This window comes from Misgurnus anguillicaudatus, chromosome 23, assembly GCF_027580225.2.
Source record: "Misgurnus anguillicaudatus chromosome 23, ASM2758022v2, whole genome shotgun sequence".
Classification (NCBI taxonomy): Eukaryota; Metazoa; Chordata; class Actinopteri; order Cypriniformes; family Cobitidae; genus Misgurnus; species Misgurnus anguillicaudatus.
The window spans coordinates 34,881,679-34,908,796 of NC_073359.2; the positions used below are offsets into that span (position 1 = coordinate 34,881,679).

At 39.2% G+C, this 27,118-nt stretch overlaps 1 protein-coding gene across 1 annotated transcript in view; it reads left to right on the plus strand.

Moving 5' to 3' along the window:
- Window positions 1-27,118, plus strand: part of LOC141359408 (uncharacterized) — a 108,788-nt gene that overhangs the window by 28,131 nt on the left and 53,539 nt on the right. The window contains exons 12-17 of the mRNA XM_073861810.1: window positions 1,925-2,009; window positions 7,823-8,018; window positions 8,624-10,418; window positions 17,032-17,202; window positions 17,648-17,821; window positions 18,073-18,246. Coding sequence (XP_073717911.1) covers window positions 1,925-2,009; window positions 7,823-8,018; window positions 8,624-10,418; window positions 17,032-17,202; window positions 17,648-17,821; window positions 18,073-18,246 — 2,595 coding nt within the window. The remainder of the gene's footprint in view (window positions 1-1,924; window positions 2,010-7,822; window positions 8,019-8,623; window positions 10,419-17,031; window positions 17,203-17,647; window positions 17,822-18,072; window positions 18,247-27,118) is intronic.

Consider the following 27,118-nt stretch of genomic DNA (forward strand, 5'->3'; position numbering starts at 1 on the left):
ATTGCCTAGCTACACTCATCTATAAAGACAATACTAATGGTGCTTTACAGTCAGTAGCGATCACTGCACATCGCAGTCTGTAAACAAATAATACCTACAAATAACAGCGTATCTAAAAATTATAAGACGACTAAAAAATAAATATAGCTTTCTGAAACGTCCTGTAAAATCCATGCTTGCACAGGCTTTGCTCGATCCTCTTCACTGTTATTCCCTGGAGCTCAAAAATGATGAGGATGATAAAGATGCCACTGTTCACAATAAACAAGCAGCAACTAGCCGTCAAGGTAAAGGGTGTCTAGATATTCAGTCTCATTCATTAAGCATGCATACGCACAAATTTATGCGTGAGATGTGCGTACGGATGTTTTTACGAACAAATCATGATTCAACAAAAACTTTTGTATACATTTTTTTCTAAATGTACGCAAAAATTTACGAAAACATAAAACCACTCATACGCAATAATCATGTACGCCAGTGTTCTTCACTCCCAACCCTGGAGAGCCGGTGTCCTGCAGAGCTTAGCTCCAACCTTAATCAAACACACGTACCTGTGATTTTCTAGAGATCATGAAGACATTGATTAGCTTTCAGGTGTGTTTGATTAAGGTTGGAGCTAAAGTCTGCAGGACATCGGCTCTCCAGGGTTGGGAGTGAAGAACACTGATGTACGCTATCATCAAATAGTAGGCTGTAATTATAATGTTTAATAATGTTGTTTAACGCATCCAATACTTCTTTAAATGTTACTCCGGTCAGTGGACAGCACTGGCTTCTTCCAGCGACAGCAAAACCTCCCAAATAAAAAATGCAAAGCAAGACAGAACTTTACAGATAATAAATATGATCATGGATTTCTGTTTGAGCTCTTTTGCTTCAATGACAAACTGCGCTAAAATTTTCTGTGGACCTGCGCTGGGGAAAGCCCTTATATTGAGCTGATTTGGGCGTGTTTTATGCAAATTACCAACCTCATGCATGCGGCCACTCATGTAGAACACTCCAAATTCACTAACGTAAGAACGAATTAGGTGGAAAGTTTTCGTGAGAAGTTCAAGTGTGCGTATAAATGCGAAAACCGTACACCAGTATTAGTGAATGAGAACCAATGTGCGATAAGTGGTCAGTAAATCAACACACTGGGCCAGCTAACCAACTTGAGCATATTGCACAGGGGCTTCATACAACCGGGAAATTCAACAACCTGTTTTAAAGAGGTGGGAAATAGCGGTCTAGAATTAAGGTAAAATATATGAAAAATAATGCGTTTTACCATAACGAAGCAAGAACTTGTTACAGTGTACCTCATAAGCACAATCAAACCTTAGAAAACTCCCTTTTTACCTGACCTTTAACATATACTGTATCAGTCCCATTGTTTTGTCTCAGGTGCACATCAGTGTTGTTTTTTGTAAGGTATGTTTGGAAAAACTACTTAAATGTCCCAATATAACCAAGGCCTACTCCTGGATTAATCTAAACCCTGTCCTGGAAACTAACCCAAAGAGTTATTTGGAAGACAAGATTTTACTCTTTGAGGTGCTTTGACAAACAGTGCTAGCTTTGTACAGTTAAGAAAGGCAACGAGGTTTTGGGGAGGTTGGATTTGTGAAATATGTGAAATTATTGTAAATGTTCAATAAATCTAAATATTGTGTTAGGTCACACATTACTGGTTATTTGTTACAATTAGTAGATCTTTTTTTTGTCGGTGGGTAATGCCTATTTTTTTTTCATTGGCTACCACCATAAGTATATTTCAGATTGGTGGGAAGGAGTTTATAGCAAACTTTGTAGGACTACAGAACCCAATCTAAACAGGATTATTCTGATCTCTTAAATGACCAGTTTTTAAAAGTGAAATCTCAATATTTTTATGTTTTGTCTTAGTGACAAGTTTTTATTTTATTTTTGCCAACAGGGTTCAGTTTAGGACATCAGATGCAGGCATCCGGAGTAACAGGTTTCGCAAACCTTTCAGAGACAATCTTTTATGGATCTTCCAGGTAAGATGTGTACACACACCCCTTTAGACATTGATGGCTGCCAGAGCCTAATTTGTCCCACCATAGTTTTGAAATAAACTACAAATATATATTACACTTCTCTAGTCTTACATGCAGTTGTTTGAACCAGTTCTGAAAGCTTAGGGTCTGTGTATTTGGTGTATTTGTGACTTTATAGTTCCCTTTCAGTCGGTCACTACACCGTCACATTGTGACCGACGAATTGGGAACCGCTTCGCGGAGACCTATCTGCTTTGAGAAACTACTAAAACGCCAATAAACTTGGCATGCAGGTGTTTGTATCTGCCGGCGCCGCCCCGCCGTGTGAGTATTTAACAAGAGGGACGTGCGGATACCAAATTACTCTTTATCGCTTCGAAAGCTGGCAGACCAATTGCTATTGAGAAGCTCTCTCTGCTTGTGGGATACGCTGCGTGTTGACGTTGTTGGAGAGATGGCTTTCAGCGGAGGCTCGCAAAATTCCACCTCTTTGCTTTCACTTTGAACTTGAGTTTGAGTGTGTGCGTTGCAACTCATCACAGCATTAAAGAGTGATTTCCCTAAGAGAGCAGCACGAGTTGATATTGTGTCTTTTTAAAGACAGCCATTCTCTCGTGTCACGGCAAATGTGTCTTTTTAAAGATGTCATTTCGCCGCGCATTTCCGGAAGTGGCAGATACTGTATATGGGTCCTGGCATGATCTCGGTCTCTCGTGCCTGAGTGTGCACATTAAAGGCAGGATAGGCAGGAATTATCTAAAAAAACTTTTTTACAAATTTGTTTAAACTGTCTTTATATATCAATACATAAGTAAAATGTAAGTATTCTGAAAAAGAGAGTATAAAAATCGAGTGTCTGTAGACCTCTCAGCACTGTTTTAAACACAGCTAATTTTTCCATTCACTCCACCCCCTCCCTTCTGGGTTTCTTCTTAAGCCACGCCCCCAAAACACATGAACGCGCGAATTACCTCAGACAAGCGGAGAGGAAGGAGCGCGGTGCATGTAATAACATCAAGTCACAATCACATGTAATAAGTCACCTAACTTTATCACTAGGAATATAAAGAGATGGCTTTTATAAACGGATGGCTTTTAGTACTCACTATTAAGCCAGTGTTTTGCATGGAAGAGTTTCTGTGAGGAAAGCATTGTTGACTCTGACGAGGACTACACTCCGCAGACAATACCGCTACCGCATCATCGACTCGAGGAAAAGCCATGCGATATTTACTCTCGTTTGATTGCTTCGTTTATTCCTTTTTTGCCTTCGCTGACTGGATATACAGGTACTGTAAGATGTGAATGCAGTTTCTGTGAGTTGTGAATGCTATTTCTCTGCTGTAATTTTGCTCTTCCTATTGCCTTGTGAACGTTCAAATCAATCGGGTGTGCGCATGTCTGGGCAGATCCCATAGCAACGGGTGGAGCCATGGTCGCGAGAGAGAGTGATATTTGAGCAAGCTAATCATATGTTTCGTCCCGGATGGAAATAATTAACTGTGTTTAACACAGTCGTGAGAGGTCCACAGACACTCGAGTTCTACACTCTCCCCCTCAGAGTACCCACACTTCAATCATGCATTTGTATACAAAGACAGTTTAGACAAACTTGCAAAAAAGTTTTCTAGACAATTCCTGCCTACCCTGCCTTTAAGGCTGCGTTCGTGGAAGGTGTATACTCCTAATAAGTGCATGACCCTCTTGGATTTGCAGAGATGGTTTCGTACCCCCGGGAATGTTACCCCCCTCTTCTGTTGCTGAGCCCTGTAAAAGGTGCGGCGGCAAAGCTCCGAAAGATATCTCTGTATAACAGTGCTGAACTGGTCTGCTGATCGGTAGCTTTCAGCACCCTGATCCAGTCAGCTGGGGTACCGATAGGTCTGGTGGCGGATGTTCTACATTGCCCTCAGATCTTGTTGGGCATCACCAGGATTCTATGTCTGTCGCGATTGTGGAAAACCTGTTTTCCTCCCGGAACCGACCGTTTAGCCATCACCTCTTACCTTTTTTACAGTGAGGCTGCTAAAGGGTTTGCTGCTCCTAAACAACCAGCCACCCTTCCCCCATGTCTCTCTGACGTGCATGCGTTGCTGCAGGTCCACCAGGCTAAGGCTTTGAAGAATCTGCACGGGGGAGGTCATGATCTGGCGTTCTTCAAGAACACGGTGCGTACACTGACCTGGCGTTGAGAGCATCCATGGTCGCCGCACAAGCTGCCGGACGTGCGATGTCCACTCTGGTGGTCCAGGAATGGTATTTTTGGTTGTTTCAAGAAACATTCCCTGAAATGCTCAGGTTACCTTGACCAGCCTTCGGCAATGTGGCTGAGAGCATCATGCAACAGCTCTTGGCCACCTGGGGCCTGGGGCTATCATGCTACGTCGTAGCTTAGCAGCCCTCTGCTACCCCGGCACCTCTGTCTGCTCCTCGCCGAGGGCGTCCTGCTATGGCACTTCTTGTTCCTCCAACCGCACAATCGGCAGCTCCGGGAACCCGCCTTAAGCAGGTTGCCCCGCCACTCAGCCCGCAATGTGAGGTGAAATCTTAGTGGCCCTGGGTCGGGTGACCTCAAGATGGAGGGGATCACTCTCGGAGAGGGTAAAGACACCCCTCCCCCCCGGTGGAGGGCCGTGTGGGGTATCCTTGGTTTTCCTTATTTTTCTGTTCAGTACCCACAAAAACCACACAAAGAGCAAACTTCACTACTTTCTCCAGGTCTTCAGAGGAATTCGGGAGCCACGGACGGGCACAAAACCTTACCTCCTCCCTTTCCCTTTTCGCCAGCTGGTGTGTCAAAGCAGCCGGGTCTTATACTGGAGATCTCCCCAGCTCAACCACCCTTCAGCGGAGACAGGTGAGAGTGTTATAATGCGGCAACCATCTCCGCTCCGCTTTACATCCCTTACTTCATTGTACCCAAGAAAAGTGGCGAGTTGCGACCGATCCTTTACCTGCGTTCTCTGAATCGAGCACTTCACAGGTTGCCATTTAAAATGCTGCCGCACAAAAGCATATTTCATTGCATTCGTCCAAACGATTGGTTCGCAGCCATTGACCTGAAGGACACATACTTTCATGTCTCCCCCGACACAGGCCATTTCTCAGCTTTGCGTTCGAGGGGAGGGCATATCAGTACAAAGTCTTACCATTCTGGCTTTCTCTCTCTCCCAGTGTCTTCACAAAAGTTGTCGAGGGGGCATTAAAACCCCTGAGAGAGAGAGAGAGCGGTGTGCCCATTCTAGCGTATCTCGATGATTGGTTAATAATAGCCCAGTCGCGTCAGATGCTTTGTAATCGCACAGACTGTGTGCTCAAACACCAGAGCAGATAAATTGCCTCGAGTTGTTGGCTGTGCATCTCGCTCTCATTCGTTTCAGCAATGAGCTTCGAGACAAGGATGTATTCGTTTGCACCAACAATATTGCGACTGTTGCATATATCAATCGCCAAGGCAGTTTGCGCTCTCGTCACCTGTCGCATCTTGCCCGTCATCTGCTCCTTTGGAGTCAGAAGAATCTGAGGTCTCTTTGTTCCATTCACATCCCGGGGTTGCTCAACACAGCAGCAGATGCACTTTCATGAGCAGAGTGCCCCGGATAATGGCGACTCCACCCCCAGACGGTTCAGCTGATTTTGAAACCTGTTTGCCTCCCCTGAAACAACCTATTGTCACGTGTTTTATTCACTGAATGAGGGAACTCTCGGTGTGGATGAATTGGTGCACAGCTGGCCGTGGGGTCTACGCAAAATACACGTTTCCCCCCCAGTGAGCCTCATTGCGCAGACATTGTGCAAAGTCAGGGAGGATGAGGAGTGCATTCTTTTGTGGTAACTGGATGGGACGCGGAGGTTCTAAGTGATTTACCTCAAGCGGTATCTTACACTTTCTCTGCAGCATGAGGGCAGTGTACTACACAGGCTTATATGTTTAAATGGAACCTGTTTGGTGACTGGTGTGCTTCTCAATGATCAGAGTCGTGATTAAAGTAGATATTGCAGCGATATCTGTGCAAAACACGCCTATAAATGGTAGATCAGTGGGTCAGCAAGACCTGGTCATAAAATTTTTAAGAGGTGCACAAAGGTTGACTCCTTCGCCCCTCCATCTATTCCTCCTTGGGACCTGACCATGGTGCTGAAAGCCCTTCAGGACACACCCTTCGAGCCTCTGCATTCTGTGAGAGTCAAATTTCTCACAATGAAAACTTTAAACATTACTCGCATTGGCTTCGGTTAAAAGGATAGGGGACCTTCATGCATTTTTGGTCAACGATTTGTGTCTTCAGTTTGGCCCCCCGATTCCAGTGTAACACTGAGACTCAGGCCCGGCTACGTGCCCAAAGTTCCCACCACCTCTTTTAGAGATCAGGTGGTGAACTTGCAAGCGTTGCCCTTGGATGAGGCGGATCTGGCCATGGCTTTGTTATGTCCTGTGCGCTCATTGCGTAGATATGTGGACCACTCAAAGTTTTAGGACCTCGGAGCAGCTTTTTGTCTGTTACGGTGGTCAGCAGAAAGGGAAAGCTGTCACCAAGCAGAGGATGTCTCATTGGATTGTAGACACAATTGCCCTTGCTTACGAAAAGCAGGGCACTCCATGCCCCTTTAATTTGAGAGCTCACTCTACAAGAAGTGTAGCATCATCTTGGGCATTGGCTCGTGGTTCCTCTCTAACAGGCATTTTTAGAGCTGCTGGCTGGGCGACACCTAACACGTTCACCAGATTTTACAGTGTTCGTATTGAGCCGGTATCCTCTCGTGTTCTCTCCTCAAACCGGTAGAGACACTCAGAGTCGGCTCCTGTGTCACGACTGCACCACTATGGAAGGCCATAGTGTCAAAAGTCACAAAATAAGGTTTTTTACTTTCCTCCATTGCCTTGGCGATCTATGTTGCGGAGCATTGGCTGTCAGCCTCTCACTAACTGTAGTCTTGGAAACCTGTGTTTGGCTAGGCACCCGCATAGCGCCCCCTTGAGGTGTCCTATGCGTGTATTTCGTGGAGCTAATCTACCACGATTCCCTTGCAGAGCTTGCTCTGCATCTCTTTCTAGTATTCATACAGTTCTGAGAGTCACGTTATAGACCTACAGGCTATTTTTTCGCCACCCATTCGTACAAACTTCTCAGGGTTGGCTCTGCAGCGTTTCCTAGTTCCGCCCAGGCAGGATTCGCTTCCCAGTTTGCCTAGTTCACTACCGTGGGTTTAGGAACAAGTAGTGACCGGCCTTCTGCTGTAACCCAGGTTCCGCCTCTCATAGATAAAAGATGGAAGGTTTCACGCAGGCACTGGAAGGGTCAGCTTCAGTGGCGCTTTGGTAGGGATTCCCAATTTAAAAGGGAACGTCTCTGTTACGAATATAACCCTCGTTTCCTGAAGGAAGGGAACAGAGACTTCACATCCTGTCGCCACAGGTTGCTGTTCCATTGCTGAGTACGGCTGGGCACTAGTTCCTCGGCTTTCTCAGCGAAAAGAGTAATTTGGTATCCGCACCTGCCTACCGTTAAATACTCTGGGGGCGGGGCGCGCCGGCAGATGCTAATACCTGCATGCCAAGTTCATTGGCGTTTTAATAGTTTCTCGAAGCAAATAGGTCCCCGCGAAGCGGATCCCAATTCGTTGGTCACAACGTGACGTCTCCATTCCCTTTCTTCAGGGAACGAGGGTTACATACGTAACCAAGACGTTCTTCTGACTTCATAGACCTTTTATAAACTTCTAAAGAGATTAATACATTACTTATTGTCCTGAAAAATTATATCTAAAAACAGTGGGAACCCGATTTGAGAACAAAACTTTTTTACTTGTAGGATCTTGAGAATAAAGTAATCATATTTCTGAAGAATGAGTTGGAAAGGTTTAAGAAGATATTGAAAAAAGAAAACACACAATACTATGTGAAGGACTTTCAAGAGGACAGAAACAACATCAGAGAAGCAGTTCTTGATATCACGCTCTACTTTCTCAGAAGTATGAAGCATGATGAACTTGCTGATATGCTGGGAGGTAAAAACCTCATGACAACATCATTTGACATTATTACCTTGTTCACATTGTCAGTCCATATCTGATTTGACAGACTCACTGTCCTTATTGTGTATCACAACTGTTCAGATCCGATCTGTGTGTCCTGTAGCGTTATGCTGTGTTCCGGATTATCTGCACTGTTTCTATGGCACTGGGGTGGCGCCGGCACGACAATCTGCCTTGACGTCTGACTTTGTAGAAACTATATTCCCCAATACATGGACTTTCCCAAACACCCCTATTATTTTGTGAGAAATTGACTGTTCCAAAGGTTGTGCAGGGGTTGCGTTTCATGAGAGGACAGCAAGACAAAAAGCTACACAAATGCGGTCAGAGTGTTCAGGCTGAAATGGATTTCCAGAAATGTGATTTGAAACTGATTTCAAACCACCTCTGGATATAGCCTGAAACTGATTTGAAAAAACGTATTTCATGCAGTTTTTGGCCGTTCACACGTTCTAAATGTGATTTGGATTCTAATCGGATTTGCACCAAAATCAGATTTGGACTGACAGTGTGAACAAGGTCTAAGTCATTTACAAAGTAGGATTTATATCTGTATATTTGTTCCTGTGTTTGTTTAGATGAGCTGGTCTTCATTCACCAACGACAACTAAAATCAAACCTGAAGAAAAAATATGAATGTGTATTTGAAGGAATTGCAAAGCACGGTGACTCCACACTTCTAAATAAGATCTACACAGATCTCTACATCACTCAGGGTGTATGTGAACAAATCAATACTGAACATGAAGTAAGACAGATTGAGGCCGCTTCCAGGCGTCTAGAAACACCAGAGATTCAGATTGAATGTACACATTTATTCAAGACACCTGGACAAGACCAGTACATCAGAACTGTGTTAACAAAAGGAGTTGCTGGCATTGGAAAATCTGTCTCAGTGCAAAAGTTTGTTCTGGACTGGACTGAAGGAAAGGAAAATCAGGATATCAGCTTCATATTTCCTCTTCCTTTTCGAGAGATGAACTTAAAGGATAAAGAAAGAGTAAGTCTGATGGACCTTATAAGTCAGTTTTTTCCAGAGATTAAAGGACTGAACCTTACAAGAAATGAGAAATTTAAAGTGCTGTTCATCTTTGATGGATTGGATGAATGTCGTCTTCCTCTGAAGTTTGACAGTAATGAGATGTTGTGTGATGTCACATCTCCTGCTTCTCTGGATGTTCTCCTAACAAACCTCATCAAAGGAAATCTGTTTCCTTCTGCTCTCATCTGGATAACCACCAGACCAGCAGCAGCCGGTAAGATACCACCTGAATGTATTGACCGGGTGACAGAGGTACGAGGATTCAATGATGCACAGAAGGTGGAGTACTTCAGAAAAAGATTCACTGATGAGAATATGGCCAACACAATCATTGATCATGTTAAAAAATCAAAGAGTCTCTTCATCATGTGTCACATCCCAGTCTTCTGCTGGATTTCAGCCACTGTCCTTCAGAACATTCTGGAGAAGAAGAAAGACGATCAGTCTGATGACACAACATCTGAAGATACTCCTAAAACTCTGACACAAATGTACACACATTTCTTTCGCTTTCAGATTCAGCAGAGCAGAAGAAAGTATGAAGGAGAATATTCACCTGATATTTGCTGGGATAAAGATGTTATCCTTTCACTGGGAAAACTGGCATTTCAACAGCTGGAAGGAAGCAATTTGATCTTCTATGACTCAGACTTGGAGGCCTGTGGCATTGATATAACTAAGGCATCAGTTTACTCAGGGATGTGCACACAGATCTTTAAACAGGAAACAGGGATCATTACTGGTACCATGTACTGTTTTGTTCACTTGAGCATTCAGGAGTTTACTGCAGCTCTGTATGCACATCTGTTTCTGGACATCAACAAGAAAAATGCTTTTGTTCAAGAGCACAAAGAAAACAGCAATGATACAATGATTGGTTTACTGAAGACTGCAGTGGATAAAGCACTTGAGAGTGAAAATGGACATCTGGATCTTTTCCTTCGCTTCCTCCTCGGTCTGTCACTTGAGTCCAATCGTCCGCTCTTACGAGGTCTCTTAACACAAGAAGAGAGCAATGAACAGAGCAACAAGAAGATAGTTGAGTATATCAAGCAGAAATTTAAAGATAATTCATCAGCAGAGAGATCCATCAATCTGTTTTACTGTCTGAATGAACTGAATGATCAATCTCTGGTGAAGGAGATTCAAAAGCATCTTAGAGAAGGAAGTCTCTCATCTGCTGACCTTTCACCTGCTCAGTGGTCTGCTCTGGTCTTTGTGTTGCTGACATCAGAAGAGGAACTGGAGGTCTTTGAGCTTCAGAAATTCAAGAAATCAGATGAATGTCTCATTAGATTATCACCAGTTGTCAAAACGGCCAAAAAGGCAATGTAAGTAATATAATTTAAAGCATGGGTGTCGGAACCATCATATGTGGGTGTAACATGACCCACCCCCTTTTAAGACCAATAATATTTAACCCACTCACTTGTCAGAGTGCCATCAGTCAAATCCATTCCATTAGAGGAATGCACTAATGAATTAAAGTCCATTCCACGTTTAAGCTAAAGCCCTGACTTTCATGCTGCTGTGTCCTCATTTAGAGTCAGTATAAATTAAACCTATGTTTTTAGTACTTTTGTCTGCTGCACGCCTGTAACACAGCAAGGTTACAAAGCTTTTAGGCTATGAAACCAATAGTTTAATTAAAATGCACCAAAATATAAGAAAATAGCATCTTTTTTTGCTTCCGATGCCCATGGTGTAAAGTATTGATTTTACATTGTTTAAATGGGACATTCCACGAGGCGTTTTTAAGATATTAAATAAATATGCAGATGGGGAACATTGTGGAATAAAAATAAAGACTTTTAGGTGTCATGCTGCCAGTGTTTTAAACATGCACAATGATTTTCAGCATGTTACAATAAAATACACTTCCACAAACACTCAGAAGTTTACTTTTTGACCAAACCACACAAGCACATTTAAATGATCTGAAATAAAACAACACGTTTAATGCTTAAACTTTAGAGAAACAGATCAAATAAAATGTTTAAGTTTATTGCGTATGATTGAACACATTTGCGTTTCTGTCAGTCTCTCACTCTCTATCTTGTGACTCCTCGTATTCAACATATTTATGCTTATTGTGTATGATAGTGAATACATGTTGTTCTCTCACTCTGTCTCGTGCAGTGCATTAATCCTCATGTTCATTTATATAAACTTCAGAGAAACATATTAAACAACTTGTATTGATGGAAGTCAACCGTCGCGTTTCTCTCTCTCTCTCTCTCTCTCTCTCTCTCTCTCTCTCTCTCTCTCTCTCTCTCTCTCTCTCTCTCTTGCACTAAGGTAATTAATCATCATCTTCAACATTTAGAAATACCTTTAAAACTACAAGTTAAAAGACTGTAGGCTACTGTTTGTGTTTGAGGGAATACAAACGCGTCGTGCTGTCAGTCATACTTTCTCTCTCGCACTCGTGAGGCCGCTTCATGGTTGGATAGCGCAGAAGAAGTGGCGGTATCATTATAATAAGAGCCCCTTAATACGTCATGGGGAAGCAAAATCCGAATTACCTATATATTCACGTGCTTGCAGAGAGAGCCTTACCAAAACAAAGTTACAGAGTTGCTATTTTTCATGTTTTCTGGGTTGATGGAAGCACTGGGGACCCGATAATAGCACTTAAACATGGACAAAGTTTGATTTTCATGGAATGTCCCGTTTAAAATACATTTATTGATAGTCTTCTATTTTCTTCAATTAATTTTTATCATTTGTTTATACTTTTTTTAAACTTGTAAGTTTCATAACTGACATCTATGACCTGCAGAGCACAAAAGGAGATAATTTCATCAATATCTGGTGGGGTGAATTCAATACAGTGCCAATACATGCTGATTTTCCTCCAAGCCTGTAAAAAGTTAAATGTGTGTTTAGTCAATTGATTATATTTAGATTGTTTTTACTCAAATCTGACTGTAAAATTGCCACAATATTCATGACATGAACTCAAATCATCATGACCATAATATGCATCAAGGGGTGTTGTTTTAGCACCACATTATGTCCGTGCCAAACCGTTCTCATTCCATTGGTTTCATTTTCGTGGGTCGGTTAATAGCGTTCTTTAAAATGTGAATGCAAATGAGTCGTTGCCTAGGCATGGCATGACCATAGTTATACTTATTTTACTTTACTGCATTTGTATAAGTTTTTTTTTTCAGATGGCAAATTTATGGGATGAGATTATTTAGTCTACATCTCTACCAGAAGTCTATGATCACTAAATAGGGACGAAGGCTTGTGGTACCCGAACACAGCTGAAAACGCATCTCTTTCAAGAGCACTTAATCTCATCTTAAAAAAAAACTTCTCTTACTTTAATCATTCTTATTCTAGCACATGCTACTTTACTTTGGTCTGAAACTCGTATTGTGAGCACTTCTTTTGTCTGTTAGCCTCTTCCCGATGACTCGCTGCTTGTATTACTCACTTGTAAATCACTTTGGATAAAAGCATCTGCTAAATTAATACATGTAAAATTAATTGACTTTGGCAGTGTCGCATGTATCATTTCGTATTTTGCACCGGTGCACAGCGGGTTTTTCCCTCCACCCCAGCTAACAGAAAAAAGTTCTAAGAACGTTCCCTGAAAGTTCTTTACGTTCCCAAAAATGTTCTGCCAACGTTAAAAGTGTCCAGTTTTCTTGACGTTCTGGGAACGTTTTTGTGTTGTCTCGGCGTTGGAGGAGTGTTGCATTTTGCCATTTTTGAACGTTGTGACGGTGTCATGTTTTGATGTTCACGCAATGTTTAAAACAACAACTGTTTATTATATTGACTTGTTTAATTGTTATGTAAATGATAGAGAAACATTGCATTTTATTATATTTATTTTTTATATTTATATTATTTTATTATATTTATTATATATTATATATTTATTATATATTATATATCTATTATATATAAGTTTAGATGTTGATGTTTTGTTTCATTTTAAGTCACCATTATTGTGATTAGTGTTCGTTTTGGTTGGGCTCTTGAGCCTTGTCTTTTGCTTGCTGGTTGTTTCCCTGGTTGTGTTGACTTGTTGTTGGTGCACCACATTTGTTATGCACATGTTAAGTTAGTAGTGTAATTCTGTGGTGTGGTGGTTGGTACATAATGGTAAAAAATCATTCCTAATTAATTTACTAATCAAAAGTTTATTTTCTGTCAATAATGTAAATGAGATCCAGCTCTTTCACAGCAGTTTGTCATTAAGGAGTTTTAGAAACTTTGGACAAAAATATCCGCTATTTAATTGGGATGCACAAACATCAAGAATCAGACTATGAATCTCAACCATGGTGACAATTAAATGAAAAACTTCATGCTGCAATGCATGCTGGGTATTAACAAATTACAAATCTCATTCAGGACTCCCAGCATGCACTGCAGCATGGATAAATAAAGATTTTTTTTTCCAATTTTCTTTGTCACCATGGTTGAGATTCATAGTCTGATTCTTGATGTTTGTGCATCCCAATTATGTAGCAGATATTTTTTGACAAAAGTTTCTTAAACTCCTTAATGACAAACTGCTGTGAAAGTGCTGGATCTCATTTACATTATTGACAGAAAATAAACTTTTGATTAGTAAATTAATTAGGAATGATTATTTTCCATTATGTACCAACCACCACACCACAGAATTACACTACTAACTTAACATGTTCATAACAAATGTGGTGTATTAACAAGAAGTTAACACAACCAGGAAAAAACTAGCAAGCAAAAGACAAGGCTCAAGAGCCCAACTAAAACGCACATTAATCACAATAATGGTGACTTAAAATGAAACAAAACATCAACATCTAAACTTATATATAATAGATATATAATATATAATAAATATATAATATATAATAAATATAATAAAATAATATAAATATAAAAAAAAAATATAATAAAATGCAATGTTTCTCTATCATTTACATAACGATCATATAAGTCAATATAATAAACAGTTGTTGTTGTAAACATTGTGTGAACATTAAAACATGACATTGTCATAACGTTTAAAAATGGTAAAATGTAACATTCCTCTAACGTTGAGACAACACAAAAACGTTCTTAGAACGTCAAGAAAACTGGACACTTTTAACGTTGGCAGAACGTTTTTGGGAACGTAAAAACTTTCAGGGAACGTTCTTAGAACTTTTTTCTGTTAGCTGGGACAGACGCACGTCGGCAAACTAGAGAATGAACTTGCGCTCCCTGGGCGGTTCAGTGCAAAAAAGGAGGCGTGTTTCGGCGCAAACCATCTCTTATGCTATTTTGCAGTTTCAAAAAACAATTGCATCACTGACCAAAAAAAAACTAGTCCAAAGTCAGTGACGCGGTGCGCGTGGTTCATTATGCTATTTTAAGGGCGCATGCTTGACCATAATGTATAGCGTGCACAACGCGCATTGCTTATATAATCTACACAGATGCAACAGTTATTTTTGCAAATCATAAATTGTTACAATAAAAAATATTAACACATGAGATAAGGGAAATCATTGTGGTGAGCATTGTGGGTATAGGTTTTATGTATTGTGTGTCTGCGTTAAAAAATTATCATGCAAATAACGATTAAAATATTTTCATAAGTTTGTTGTGTGGCTGTATAACGTTTATTTTATGTAAATAATAATTAAAATGTTTTCATAAGAAACCTTAATGTATATGAACTTGATTTGTAAGTGTACTTTGGGGTTGGACCTTGCTTGCGTTTCCGATTTTAAAGCCCCCAAACCCTTTCAGCGGTGAGGGTGGACGCAGCGATGTCCTTTGCCGGCGGCAGGTCATGTGTAGAGGCAGATCAACCTCCCATTACACGGCGTGTCCGATTTATGCTGGCAAGGGATTCCCCCGTCTCCTGACATCATTGTAGCGCTTGGCGCAATGATGGGGATACCAGCTGATGAGACAATTGTGGCTATTTCCTTTCATGCCTGTTTAACCGACGCTGATTTGGGCGGGTTTCTCCTATCCCCATACAAAACAACTTCTCTGTCTTTGACTGCTCTTACAAGAGCGTGGGCCTCCTCGGCTGTGAACCGCTCCTGGCGTGTGCCTGGTAAATCCGTCATAATAATAGCAACCCGCCATGGAACTTGCGCCCTTGCGTTTAAAGGGAATGTTGGATAGCGTTCTGATTGGTTTATTTGACGTTACGCCCAAACTACACCTATGAATAATGAACCTACTTCAGACCAACCCTTTATTGATTTGCGCCTGGCGCAAGACTTATTTCTCCCGCCGGGAAAATAGCAACAGCGCCCAAGATCCGCCCACAAAGTCACTTGCGCTTTGCGCTTCGCACTTGCGTTTCAGATCGTTAAAGTAGGGCCCCTAATGTCTTAAACCCAATAATTTGTACTGCTCTTTTTAGATTGTCCTTTTTTATTATGAAAATGAGATGTTGGGTCTGTTCTTTAACTTGAGCCTCCTCAGTAAATCACCAGCAAATATGTCCACCCTCATCTGTGCGTTTTTAAAATAGCACTTTGAGGCTAATTTACCGTCTTTAATAAATCTGGCCCATTAAGTTCAATTCAATTTTTTTCAATTCAATTTTATTTATATAGCGCTTTTCACAATACTTAATTGTTTCAAAGAAGCTTTACATTAATAGAAGCAGTAAAAGCACAGAAAAACAACAGATAGCACAACATAATACACAATAGCATAAGCAGTCAAATTTGCTGCGGCTATGACTCGACATTATGAGCAAGCGTATTACTAATGTAACGTCTAGAAGAAGAAGCTAAGTTAAGCCCAAGCAGGCTACCTCCCCGGGGGAAAAAACCCCCTAGGAGAAAAAAACAGGAAATAAAAAATAAAAAAGTCCTAGGAGGGAAAAACCCTTGGGAGATATACATGTATATACTGTACACATATATAAACGGATAAGGAGATTAAGCAGAGATTAAGCAGGTTCTGCCGGTGATCGTTGGTCAGGCATCAGCTGGGCATCACATTGAAGGACGGCCAGTAGATCAGAGGTGTGCCGACTTTCACAACTACCGGAACTGGGTCTGTTTGTCTCATTGTCGTCGAGGACGAGACAGGGAGAGAAAAACAAAATCATATTAGCGTAGGGGACGTTCACATGTAATGCAAGTGTCACACAGTGATGGTTTAAATCAGCTTAGTTCCAGACAGACTAACTATTGCGGCATAATTATTTTATCCACAGTTGAGGATTGCAAATTGGGGGCCCACTGCAACGGTATATATGGTAACTAAGGGTCACCTTCCGATCTTTGAGAGAAAATGAAACCTGTCGACCCGTTTGACTAAGGCCTGTAACCCCACTGTCGTCGTTAATGCAGGTTCAGTGGCAAACGGGTCTATATTGCATACTATTTACAAGATCACGAGAAAACGCCAACATCGCAACCTGACCATACGTGTCAACCCGTTTGACTAAGGCTGGAGGCCCCACTGTCGTCGTTAATGCAGGTTCAGTGGCAAACGGGTCTGTATGTCATACTATTCACAAGACACATGAAAGCGCCAAAATTTAAATGTTAAAGTTAGTCTTCTTTTGTTATAATGTGCACTGTATTAAATTCACCCTGATGAATATATTCATTAATTTTCCTGTTTGAAAAAGTAATTTATATGGATATTAAATGACATGAGAGTTAGTAAATTATAATGTTAAAATGTCATTTTTAAAGCACACGCTAAATTAAAAAGTGTCTTACAGGTTATTACAACTTTAATTGGTTCAGTTACAATGTAGGGCTCAATAAAGAGCAATTAAAATGTAAAAGTATTTTCATAGAGTTATATGCATGTATTGCTTATAATGAAATATATTGAAAAGTTATTTGAAAATACTTCTTCAGCAAAGACACAACATCTTGTCCTTTTTTTGCATCTAAGCTCTTGGTAAAACATTAAAAAAAATACATGGTTCTGTATTTATTTAATCAAATTCTTTCTCTGTAGGCTAAATGATTGTAATCTAACAGATAAAGGTTGTTCAGCTCTGGCTAATGTTCTGGGGTCAGAAAGCCGTCTGAAAGAGCTCAACATGAGCAATAATAAACTGAAGGATGAAGGAGTCAAGCTGCTCTGTGATGGACTCATGAACACAAACTGTGAATTAGAGATCCTGGGGTAGGTGTGAAACCAAACAAAAATCATTCATACACAGTAAAATTATTCATAAATAGTGCTTTTAGCAGAAAGAGAGAAGAGATTAGTTTTATGTAGATACATCATTCAGAATGTTTCTGTGAAGTAGTTGTGGAAAAGATTTGTTTTAGTGACTGTTGTGAGGGATGCAGCTGATCAGATGGAAGATCATTAAACCAGTAAGGAACAGTGAAGGTGAATGTTTGGGTTATAGATTGTAAAAGGGATTGTAGAGTTTGTCATGCAGAGTTGATGTTGATGCAGTGATTGGTAGCAAATGAATAGAGATGGAGAGATGTTTAATATGCTCTTTTGTGCTTAAGGATGACCCGTCAAGCTGCTTCTTTTGAAGTTGTTTGGGGTACATTTTGTTTTAGGAAAGTGTGAAATGTAATGAATTCAAGATGTGCTCTTATTTTATTTTCAGGCTCAGTAGCTGTGAGCTAACAGAGGAAAGTTGTTCAGCTCTATCTACAGTTCTCAGTTCAGACTCCATCAGTTTAAAGGAGCTTGATCTGAGCAATAATAATCTACAGGATTCAGGAGTTAAGCTGCTCTCTGATGGACTGATGAATGTTAAATGTGGACTTGAAATACTGAGGTGAGCTGTAGCGTTAACTTTACACCAATCCAGCTCTTAACTCTTCTGTAGTTTGCTTTCTGACTGAACTAAACTAGCACTAGTGTTTCACATCTTCTACCACTTTGCTAATGTATGAACACCAAGAAAATGAAACAATTTAAGACAAGACTATTAAAAAAATCCTAAATCAAAAGAATTCTTAAATAAAAATGTGAACTTCTGTTCAAAAATGTGTTATTGTACACTGCGACTAACTGTATCTTCTCTAGATTGTCATGCTGCAGTATTGGAGAAGAAGGTTATGTTGCTTTATGTTCAGCTGTGAGATCAAACCCATCACATCTGATAGAGCTGGATCTCAGTGGAAATGATCCTGGAGAATCAGGAGTTAAACTCATCTATGATTTAATACAAGATCAAAACTGTGCACTCAACACTGTCAGGTTATTGAAAAGTTAAAATTAGTAGCATTTGCTTATTCAGTGTTTGCCATAGGATTTTGTGAAGTATTGGGGGAACCTCCCCATAAGGAACCTTCCCAGCTAGAAATAAAAAGTTCTAAGAACGTTCCCTGAAAGTTCCCGAATGTTCCCAAAAACATTCTGCCAACGTTAAAAGCGGCTAGTTTTTTTTAAGTTCTAGGAACGTTTCTGTTGTCTGAACGTTAGAGTAATGTTACATTTTACCATTTTTAAACGTTATGACAATGTCATGTTTTAATGTTCACACAATGTTTAAAACAACAACTGTTTATTATATTGACTTGTTTAATTGTTATGTAAATGATAGAGAATGATTGCATTTTATTATTTTATAAAACATTATTTCTGAATGTTCAGTAAATATATTGCTGTAGAAAACTCAATTCACTTAGGTTTAGATGTTGATGTTTCATTTTAAGTCACCCTTATTGTGATTCGTGTTTGTTTTAGTTGGTCTCTTGACACTTGACTTTTTGCCTACTAGTTTTTTCCTGGTTGTGTTAACTTTGTGGTAATGCACCACATTTGTTATAAAAAGTTATTAGTGTATTTCTGTGGTTGTTGGTACATAATGGTAAAGATCATCACCTAGTTCATTTACTAATCAAAAGTTTATTTTCTGCCAATAATGTATATTAGATCCAACTCTTTCACAGCAGTTTGTCATTAAGGAGTTTTAGAAACTTTGGACAAAAAATATCCGCTGTATAGTTGGGATGCCCAAACATCAAGAATCAGACTATGAATCTCAACCATGGTGACAATTAAAATTGTTAAAAAAATCCTTATTTATCCATGCCGCAGTGCATGCTGGGAGTCCTGAATGAGGTTTGTAATTTGTTAATACCCAGCATGCATTGCAGCATGAAGTTTTTTATTTAATTGTCACCATGATTGAGATTCATAGTCTGATTCTTGATGTTTGTGCATCCCAGTTATACAGCAGATATTTTTTGTCCAAAGTTTCTAAAACTCCTTAATGACAAAATGCTGTGAAAGTGCTGGATCTCATTTACATTTTTGACAGAAAATAAAGTTTTGATTAGTAAATGAATTAGGTGATGATCTTTACCATTATGTACCAACAACCACAGAATAACACTATTAACTTGGCATGTTCATAACAAATGTGGTGCGTTAACACAACCAGGAAAAAAATAGAAAGCAAAAAGTCAAGTGTCAAGAGACCAACTAAAACAAACACGAATCACAATAAGGGTGACTTAAAATGAAACAAAACATCAACATCTAAACCTAGTAAGTGAATTGTGTTTTCTACAGCAATATATTTACTGCATACAGAAATAATATTTTATAAAATAATAAAATGCAATGTTTCTCTATCATTTACATAACAATTAAACAAGTCAATATAATAAACAGTTGTTGTTTTAAACATTGTTTGAACATTAAAACATGACATTGTCATAACGTTTAAAATGGTAAAATGTAACATTACTCTAACGTTCAGACAACAGAAACGTTCCTAGAACTTTAAAAAAACTAGCCGCTTTTAACGTTGGCAGAATGTTTTTGGGAACATTCGGGAACTTTCAGGGAACGTTCTTAGAACTTTTTATTTCTAGCTGGGTTTGTGAATTTTTAAGTTAAGGCATCTGCATTTTGAGAAAAAACTCACTGGATTATTGAAGAAATAAAGCTGCAAGCACAGCAATTATGGGGGTCAACCCCAACAAGTGGACAAAAAATGACTTTGGGAAAGCATCACTGTAATGACATGTCACAATTTTCATGTCAATGCACAAATATTTGGCAAAGATACAGCCTCACATCCATTTTTGTGGGTCGCCGAAATAACCAACATTGGGTATTGTTTGACTTGGCATGCATCAAGGAAACATCCATGATGACTGGGATGATTATAGATCTTTGCAGAAGTTTGCAGTAGTTTTAAGCACACTCAAGTAATGACTATAATGACAATACCAAGTTTCATGTCAATACACAAAGATTTTGCAAAGATACAGCCTTAAATCCATTTAGGCGTGCTCACCATCTAATTCATAGATTTGTTATTCAAGAACAATTAGTCTACCAAAAAGCTTTTCAAAACTTTTTGTCTGTATAGTGGCTCTAGATGATGCATATCAAAATTCATGAAAATCAGAGAAAAAAACTCTATAGGATTTTAAAAAGTAGTATAATAAATATAATATAATTCAAAATGGCGGACAGGAAGTAGGTTTTAAAAATGGCCAACACGCAAAATGGCAGACAGAAAACCATTTGGTATTGTTTGACTCTGTATGCATCAAGGAATTTAACAAGATCACTCTCATGATTTTAGACTTATATTTGCAGTAGATATAAGCAAAAATAGCTGAAGATACTGCTTTTTGCACACTCAACGTCAAATTCGTTGACAGTGTCTCTAGATGCCAAATCTGGCAAAAACTGTAAGAAGAGTTTGAAAAAGTAGTTTTATTTATTATTTATTTATATATTTATTTCACAATGGCTGACAGAAAAACAGTTAGTACGTTTTGACTGTATGCATCAAAGACTCATGATTTTACAGTTATATTTGCAGCAGATATAAGCAAAAATAGCCATTTTTATATCTATTACATATCGAGACCACTAGGTGGCGCTATGACAAAACTTTACATGCACCCTCAGGTCATGTTTTTGAGATTGTATTTTAATGTTAGTTGTGTGTTGTACTGTTTTATTGGGTAACGCTTTAGATTACAGCCCGGAAGTACTGCATAAGTACAGCGAATTTACAGCGTATGTTTCTGTAATTATAGTATAATTATGAAGTATGTACGTGTAATTATAAGGGAACATTTTATAATATTTGGGGAATAAAGGGGTAACAACCAGGAAAAATAAAAAAAATATATGCAGTAAAGTACTGTGTAAGTACAGCAAATTTACAGCGTATGTTTCTGTAATTATAGTATACTTATGAAGTACGTACATGTAATTATAAGGGAACAATTTATAATATTTGGGGAAGAAAGGGGTAACAACCAGGAAAAATACAAATAATATATGCATTAAAGTATTTTATAACTAAGGGCTAACTATTTCAATATTACATGGTATGTATGACTTATATGCTAAAAACGTGCGAAATTACAAATTATTATACAGTAAGGAATTCATAACTTCGGATTAACTATTCAGTTAGGCCTACGTGATATGGCATAGCCTAAACATGCAAAACAATCTTATGTTTGAGAGTAATTTAGCGAGAACACACACAGGTAACACTTTATTTTACGACCCGCAAAGTACCGCGTAATTAAACCGAATTTACAGCGTACCTATTTGTAACAACAGAGTACCTCTACAGTACGTACTTGTAGTTATAAGGGAACAATATTTTAAGTTTGGGGTAATAAGGGGGTAAGAATATATGGAAAATTATTCTCTAAGTATTTCATAATTACAGGGTACCTATTGTAATATTACGTGGTATGTATGACGTCTATGTGTAATATGTTATGTTCATATTTGCTACTTATCTGATGAAGTGTATTGTATAGCCTACAGTTGATGTCTACAAGCCACGTCTGCGGGCTGTAAATTAAAGTGGGGCTTATTCCCCGCTTGTTCTCTGTATGTACCAGGTAACTCTTATATTTGGGGGCTGTAAATTAAAGTGGGGCTTATTCCCCGCTTGTTCTCTGTATGTACCAGGTAACTTTCATATTTGCGGGCTGTAAACTAAAGTGGTGCTTTGTTCACCTCTTGTTATAAATGTTATAGGGTAAATACCATAAACATACAGAATATTGTTATTTTTATTTTAAAGCAACTTCTTTCAAAACAGCTTTAAAACACTATAATTAAGCCAACACTTAATTTTTATTGACACAAAACTTTTATTTCAAATAAAAAGTCATGACAATATTTCGTTGTTTTTGCGGCTGGCTTCCTCTGTTGGTGTTCTTGTCCACTCGGATGTTGAGTTGATGTCGTCTCACAAATGCTGTTCTGCATTACATACAGTATAAAAACATAAATGAAAGCCTTCAGTAAATGTTTCTTCGCTGTGCCTTGACAAAAAACTGAGTTTTCTGAGCTAGTTATTAACTTTAGGCTAATTTATGTGCTAGCTAACCTGCTGCTACAGTTAGCTGGCAACTGTCTTGAAAAAACATTGTTTGAAATGCGTGAGTCATGTATTAACAAAACCAGTTACCTTATTCAGCATGCGGATCCTGCTCACATCACTTGCAGCCGTACTCCACGGTGTAGAAAGTTTTTTAAAACCTCTTAAAGAAATTTCACCTCAGGATTGCGTTCCAGCAAACCTCCTGCAGACGGCCGCGCGCTACACCTGCGCAGTAGCCTACGCATGTAGTCGTCGTTTGCTTTAGCGGGTGCTGATATCTTCTGTTGTTTCATTCTGGTTTGCCATTGCATACATTATATTTGGCTAAAATACTTGTGTTTACACATGTTACAAAGTTTTATTCCACCAATGATAACACCTATTAAAAATAAACAAATAGCGTGCTGCTTTGTGGTCATTATTGTGTTATTGTGTCATTTGAAATAAAAGAGTTTCAGAGTCAAAATTGCAAAGCACCACTTCAAATATGTCCGCAAATGTAAGAGTTTCCTGGTAAATAGGGAATAAGTTGCTATTTTTATTGTACTTACCTTAAAAAAATATAACCACATTAAATCAGCTGGACTTTTGTAAAAGCAAGTAATATAGGCTACTAAAATGAAAGTGATGTGCTGTTATATTTATTTGCCGATGTGGCTCCTAGACATTGACTGTATTACAACATTCAGTAGTCAATATGAAAAATTCACAATAAAATCATAAAAAAGTAAAACATAATTTCCCCATAGACTTGACTAAGTCATACATACCACGTAATATTACAATAGGTACCCTGTAGTTATAAAATACTTAGAGTATAAATAATTTATAATTCTTCATATTCTTACCCTCTTATTACCCCAAACTTAAAATATTATTCCCTTATACCTACAAGTACGTACTGTAGAGGTACCCTGTTGTTACAAATAGGTACGCTGTAAATTCGGTGTAATTACGCAGTACTTTGCGGGTCGTAAAATAAAGTGTTACCCACACACATTCACTGAATTGGCTCGATCACACTCCTCTCCACATATAGCTGGTGTGTGGTGATTGCACTGGTGTCATACATTGATTCTGCAAACTGTGGGTCTTCATTCAATCATAGTCCAACATGATCTCACAAAGTTCCGTGGGATAGTCACGGAATTTTTTGCTAATTTTTCCGTGACATTCTCACGGATCTCCGCATATTTCCGTGGCCCTGCCACGGACTTTCTTTTCCGTGGCATTCTCACGGATTGGTTACTCAACTGCTTTTTCCTATTTTCAAACCATTGTCTCTTCGGTTTAGGGTTAGATTTGGTGCTTGCGTTACTTTGTCACTGAAAGTATTGGTTTATACAATTTTTTCTGATGTATTCTTTTATATTTTCTAAACTTTAATCAATTGTCACCTGGCATTGGGGTTAGAGTTGGGTTTGGGTAGGGATGTAATTTTATGAAAATCTAACCCTAAACCAAAGCGACAATGGTAAGAAAATAGGACAAAATGTAGATAAAAACGTCTCACTCTAAGGTTATAAAAACATAACGGTTCATTTTAAAAGGTCTTTATACACCCCTGATCATATAGTTTTATATATTATTTTGCATTTCTTTCAAGAGATCCTTCTAAAATTACACACTGCACCTTTAAAATGACACGTATGTACTTTATAAGTACACTATAATTACAGAAATGTATGCTGTAAATTCGCTGTACTTACGCAATACTTTACTGCATATATTATTTGTATTTTTCCTGGTTGTTACCCCTTTATTCCCCAAATATTATACATTGTTCCCTTATAATTACACGTACGTACTTCATAAGTAAACTTAATTACAGAATAATTACAGAAACATACGCTGTAAATTCGCTGTACTTACACAGTACTTTCCGGGCTGTAATCTAAAGCGTTACCTTTTATTGTTATATGTGTGTTTGACATATTGGGCTGCCTATCTTGGCCAGGACACTCCTGCAAAAGAGATTTTAATCTCAGTGAGGTCCTCTCCTGGTTAAATAAAGATATTAATTAATGACTGTAATTACACGTACCACGTTTTGTGTCAATATACATAAGTTGGTGAAGATACAGCCTTATATCGTTTTTGCACCGTCTATTTCAAATTCTTTGACGCGGAATACGACAACGGATTGGTCAACGAACACAAATTCCATAACTTTTTTCCCCTGAGTGTTGATGCTACATTCCGATTTTCAAACAAATTAACAAAAGCTCTAGGAGGAGTTTAAAAAAAGTAAGGTTTTTTATAATTCAAAATGGCAGAAAATTTTTCATTATGGAAAATGACAACATAGGGTTTAATTGAATCATCTTGAGCCAAGAATTAACAGAGGAAAACATTTAGTTTCTACAATATACACATCAGAAGTTATAAGCAAAAAACATACGTGAAACATTGGACTGTTGGTGGCACTAGAGGGTTTGACATGGAGACTTCAGAAAAATAGAGAATTTGGTGTGGTAACAATACAGACTGTCCTCTGTCTCTGTGCCAAATTTAATAACTTTCTTACGCTTCTACAAGCTGCTATAGACAAGTTTCCTGGGTGAAATAGGCGGGCCGCCATTAGCCTTTCACTCTGCCAACAACTTCCTGTTGTGTCTGCCAAGCACTTCCGGTTAGCGAGTTAGCATCTTTTACTGTCTTTGGTTAGCGTGCAGAAAAAGTAAACTATGGATGGTGTTACATGCCGACACGGCTCCAGGACATATTGTGCTGTTCGCGGTTGCAACAACTCGTGGCGATTGCTGAATGTTTGGTTGAAAGGAGCAACAACAAACCACAGCCTCATGCCAAACAGCATATCAAGTGAATGAGAGTCGGAGGTGGGTAGTTCCGTGTGCCATGAGTAAAAGTCCTCTCCAGTATTTTGTTCCAATCGCCTGGATTTGCTAATTGGCGCAGTTTTTCAGCGGGACGTGACCTCCTGACTCGTTGGTGTTTGGAGGCCTCGGCGAGGCCTGCGGGGCAGCACTGCCTGGAAGGCAGTCCCCGTGCCCGGAGCGTTTCAGCCAATCACAGCACTGGTGCTAGATATCGAGCCTTCCACCGGCTTCTGGCGGTTTGGGCTCGCCGTTGGTCAGGTGAGTAGTGCAGATATGGTAAGATAGGAATGTGACTGAATTAGAATTTAGCTCGAAATGTTTCGAGCATTTAAGTGACATGTTTCCACGTGTCTGTGGCACGAGCTCGTGCCAGTTTCACGTATTGGTTACTCAACAGTTTTTCCTATTTTCTTACCATTGTCACTTGGGATTGGGGTTAAAAGAACTTTGTTACATAAAATGACATCCTAACCCAACTCTAACCCCTAGCGAAAACAGTTTAAAATTCTGACAAATAAAAATATGAACCAATGCTAAACATGACATCTGCATTTATGCCAAACCCAACGTTATCCTCACGTGAAAATAGTTTAAAAATCAGACAAAAACCACAAATCTAATGCCAACCCCAAGCAACAAGGGTTTGAAAAAAGAAAAAAATTGTGAAAATTGTGGACATGTGAAAACGCTGAAAGACATCACTTAAACGCTCAAAAAGTTTCGAGCTAAATTCAAATACAGTCACATTCCTATATTACCACATCTGCGCTACTCACCTGACCAACGGTGAGCTCAAACTGGCAGAAGATGGCGGAAGGCTCGATATGCACCAGTGCTGTGATTGGCTGAAACGCTCGGTGCACGGGGAGTGCCTTCCAGGCAGCGCTTCCTTGAAGGCTTCGTTGAGGGCTTAAAACACCAACGAGTCAGGAGGTCACCTCCTGCTGAAAAATTGTGCTAATTAGCAAATCCAGGTGATTGGAACAAAATACTGGAGAGGACTTTTACTCCTGGCACATGGAATTACCCACCTCTGACTGTCAAACAGCCCCGCATTCTGTGCTCACTGTAAACACCTTGCTGTTGTCTTAAAAGTAACTCTAAAAGTAAAAGTAACTCGCAATGTATGCAAAGTGTCTCTCTTCCTATCAGCGTCGATCAACAAGCATTTAAAATGCTAGGCAGGAAGGCTAGAGGGGATTACTTTTTATTTTTATTTTATTTTTATTTTTAGTTACCTTACTTGGATGCGGAATGGACAAAACACAATTTTTAACAAGATTTTTGTTCGAATGTTGCCATTCCAAAGCCATTTTTACACCACTACTCAGCCTGCGCAGGAAGTTCTTGGCAGAAACAGGAAGTAAACCAGAAGTGCCCAGGAAACTTGTCTATAGATGCAATAAAAGAGTAAAAGAAGAAGACAGCTAACAATTTCAATAGTGGTCTTCACCCATTCTGGGCTTGACCCTACACTGAACCAAACCTTTCAATGCTAATTATGAAGATTATGAAAGCCATTTTGGGGTTAAATAATGAATGTCAGGATTCACTAAATTAATCCTGGAATTTTTTTATAATGCCAAAATGATGGTTTGCGCTGGTGGTATCAGTTAGTAAATCTGGCCATAATGGCGCTTTTTCATTGCATGAAACCCCACAGTTTGGGTCGGGTCGGCTTACTTTGGGGTGCTTTTTCACTGGGTGCAGTATATAGTACCTGATACTTTTTTTAGTACAACCTTGGTTGGGTTTCCAAGCGAGCTGAGCTGATACTAAAACGTGACATGAAAACACGGTAGATCACTGATTGGTCTAAGAGAATCATGATAAGCTTTAAGCTAATTGCTAAACACAAGATTAGCTTTACCTTCATGCGATGAGTGCGCTGTCTCGAGCAAACCTG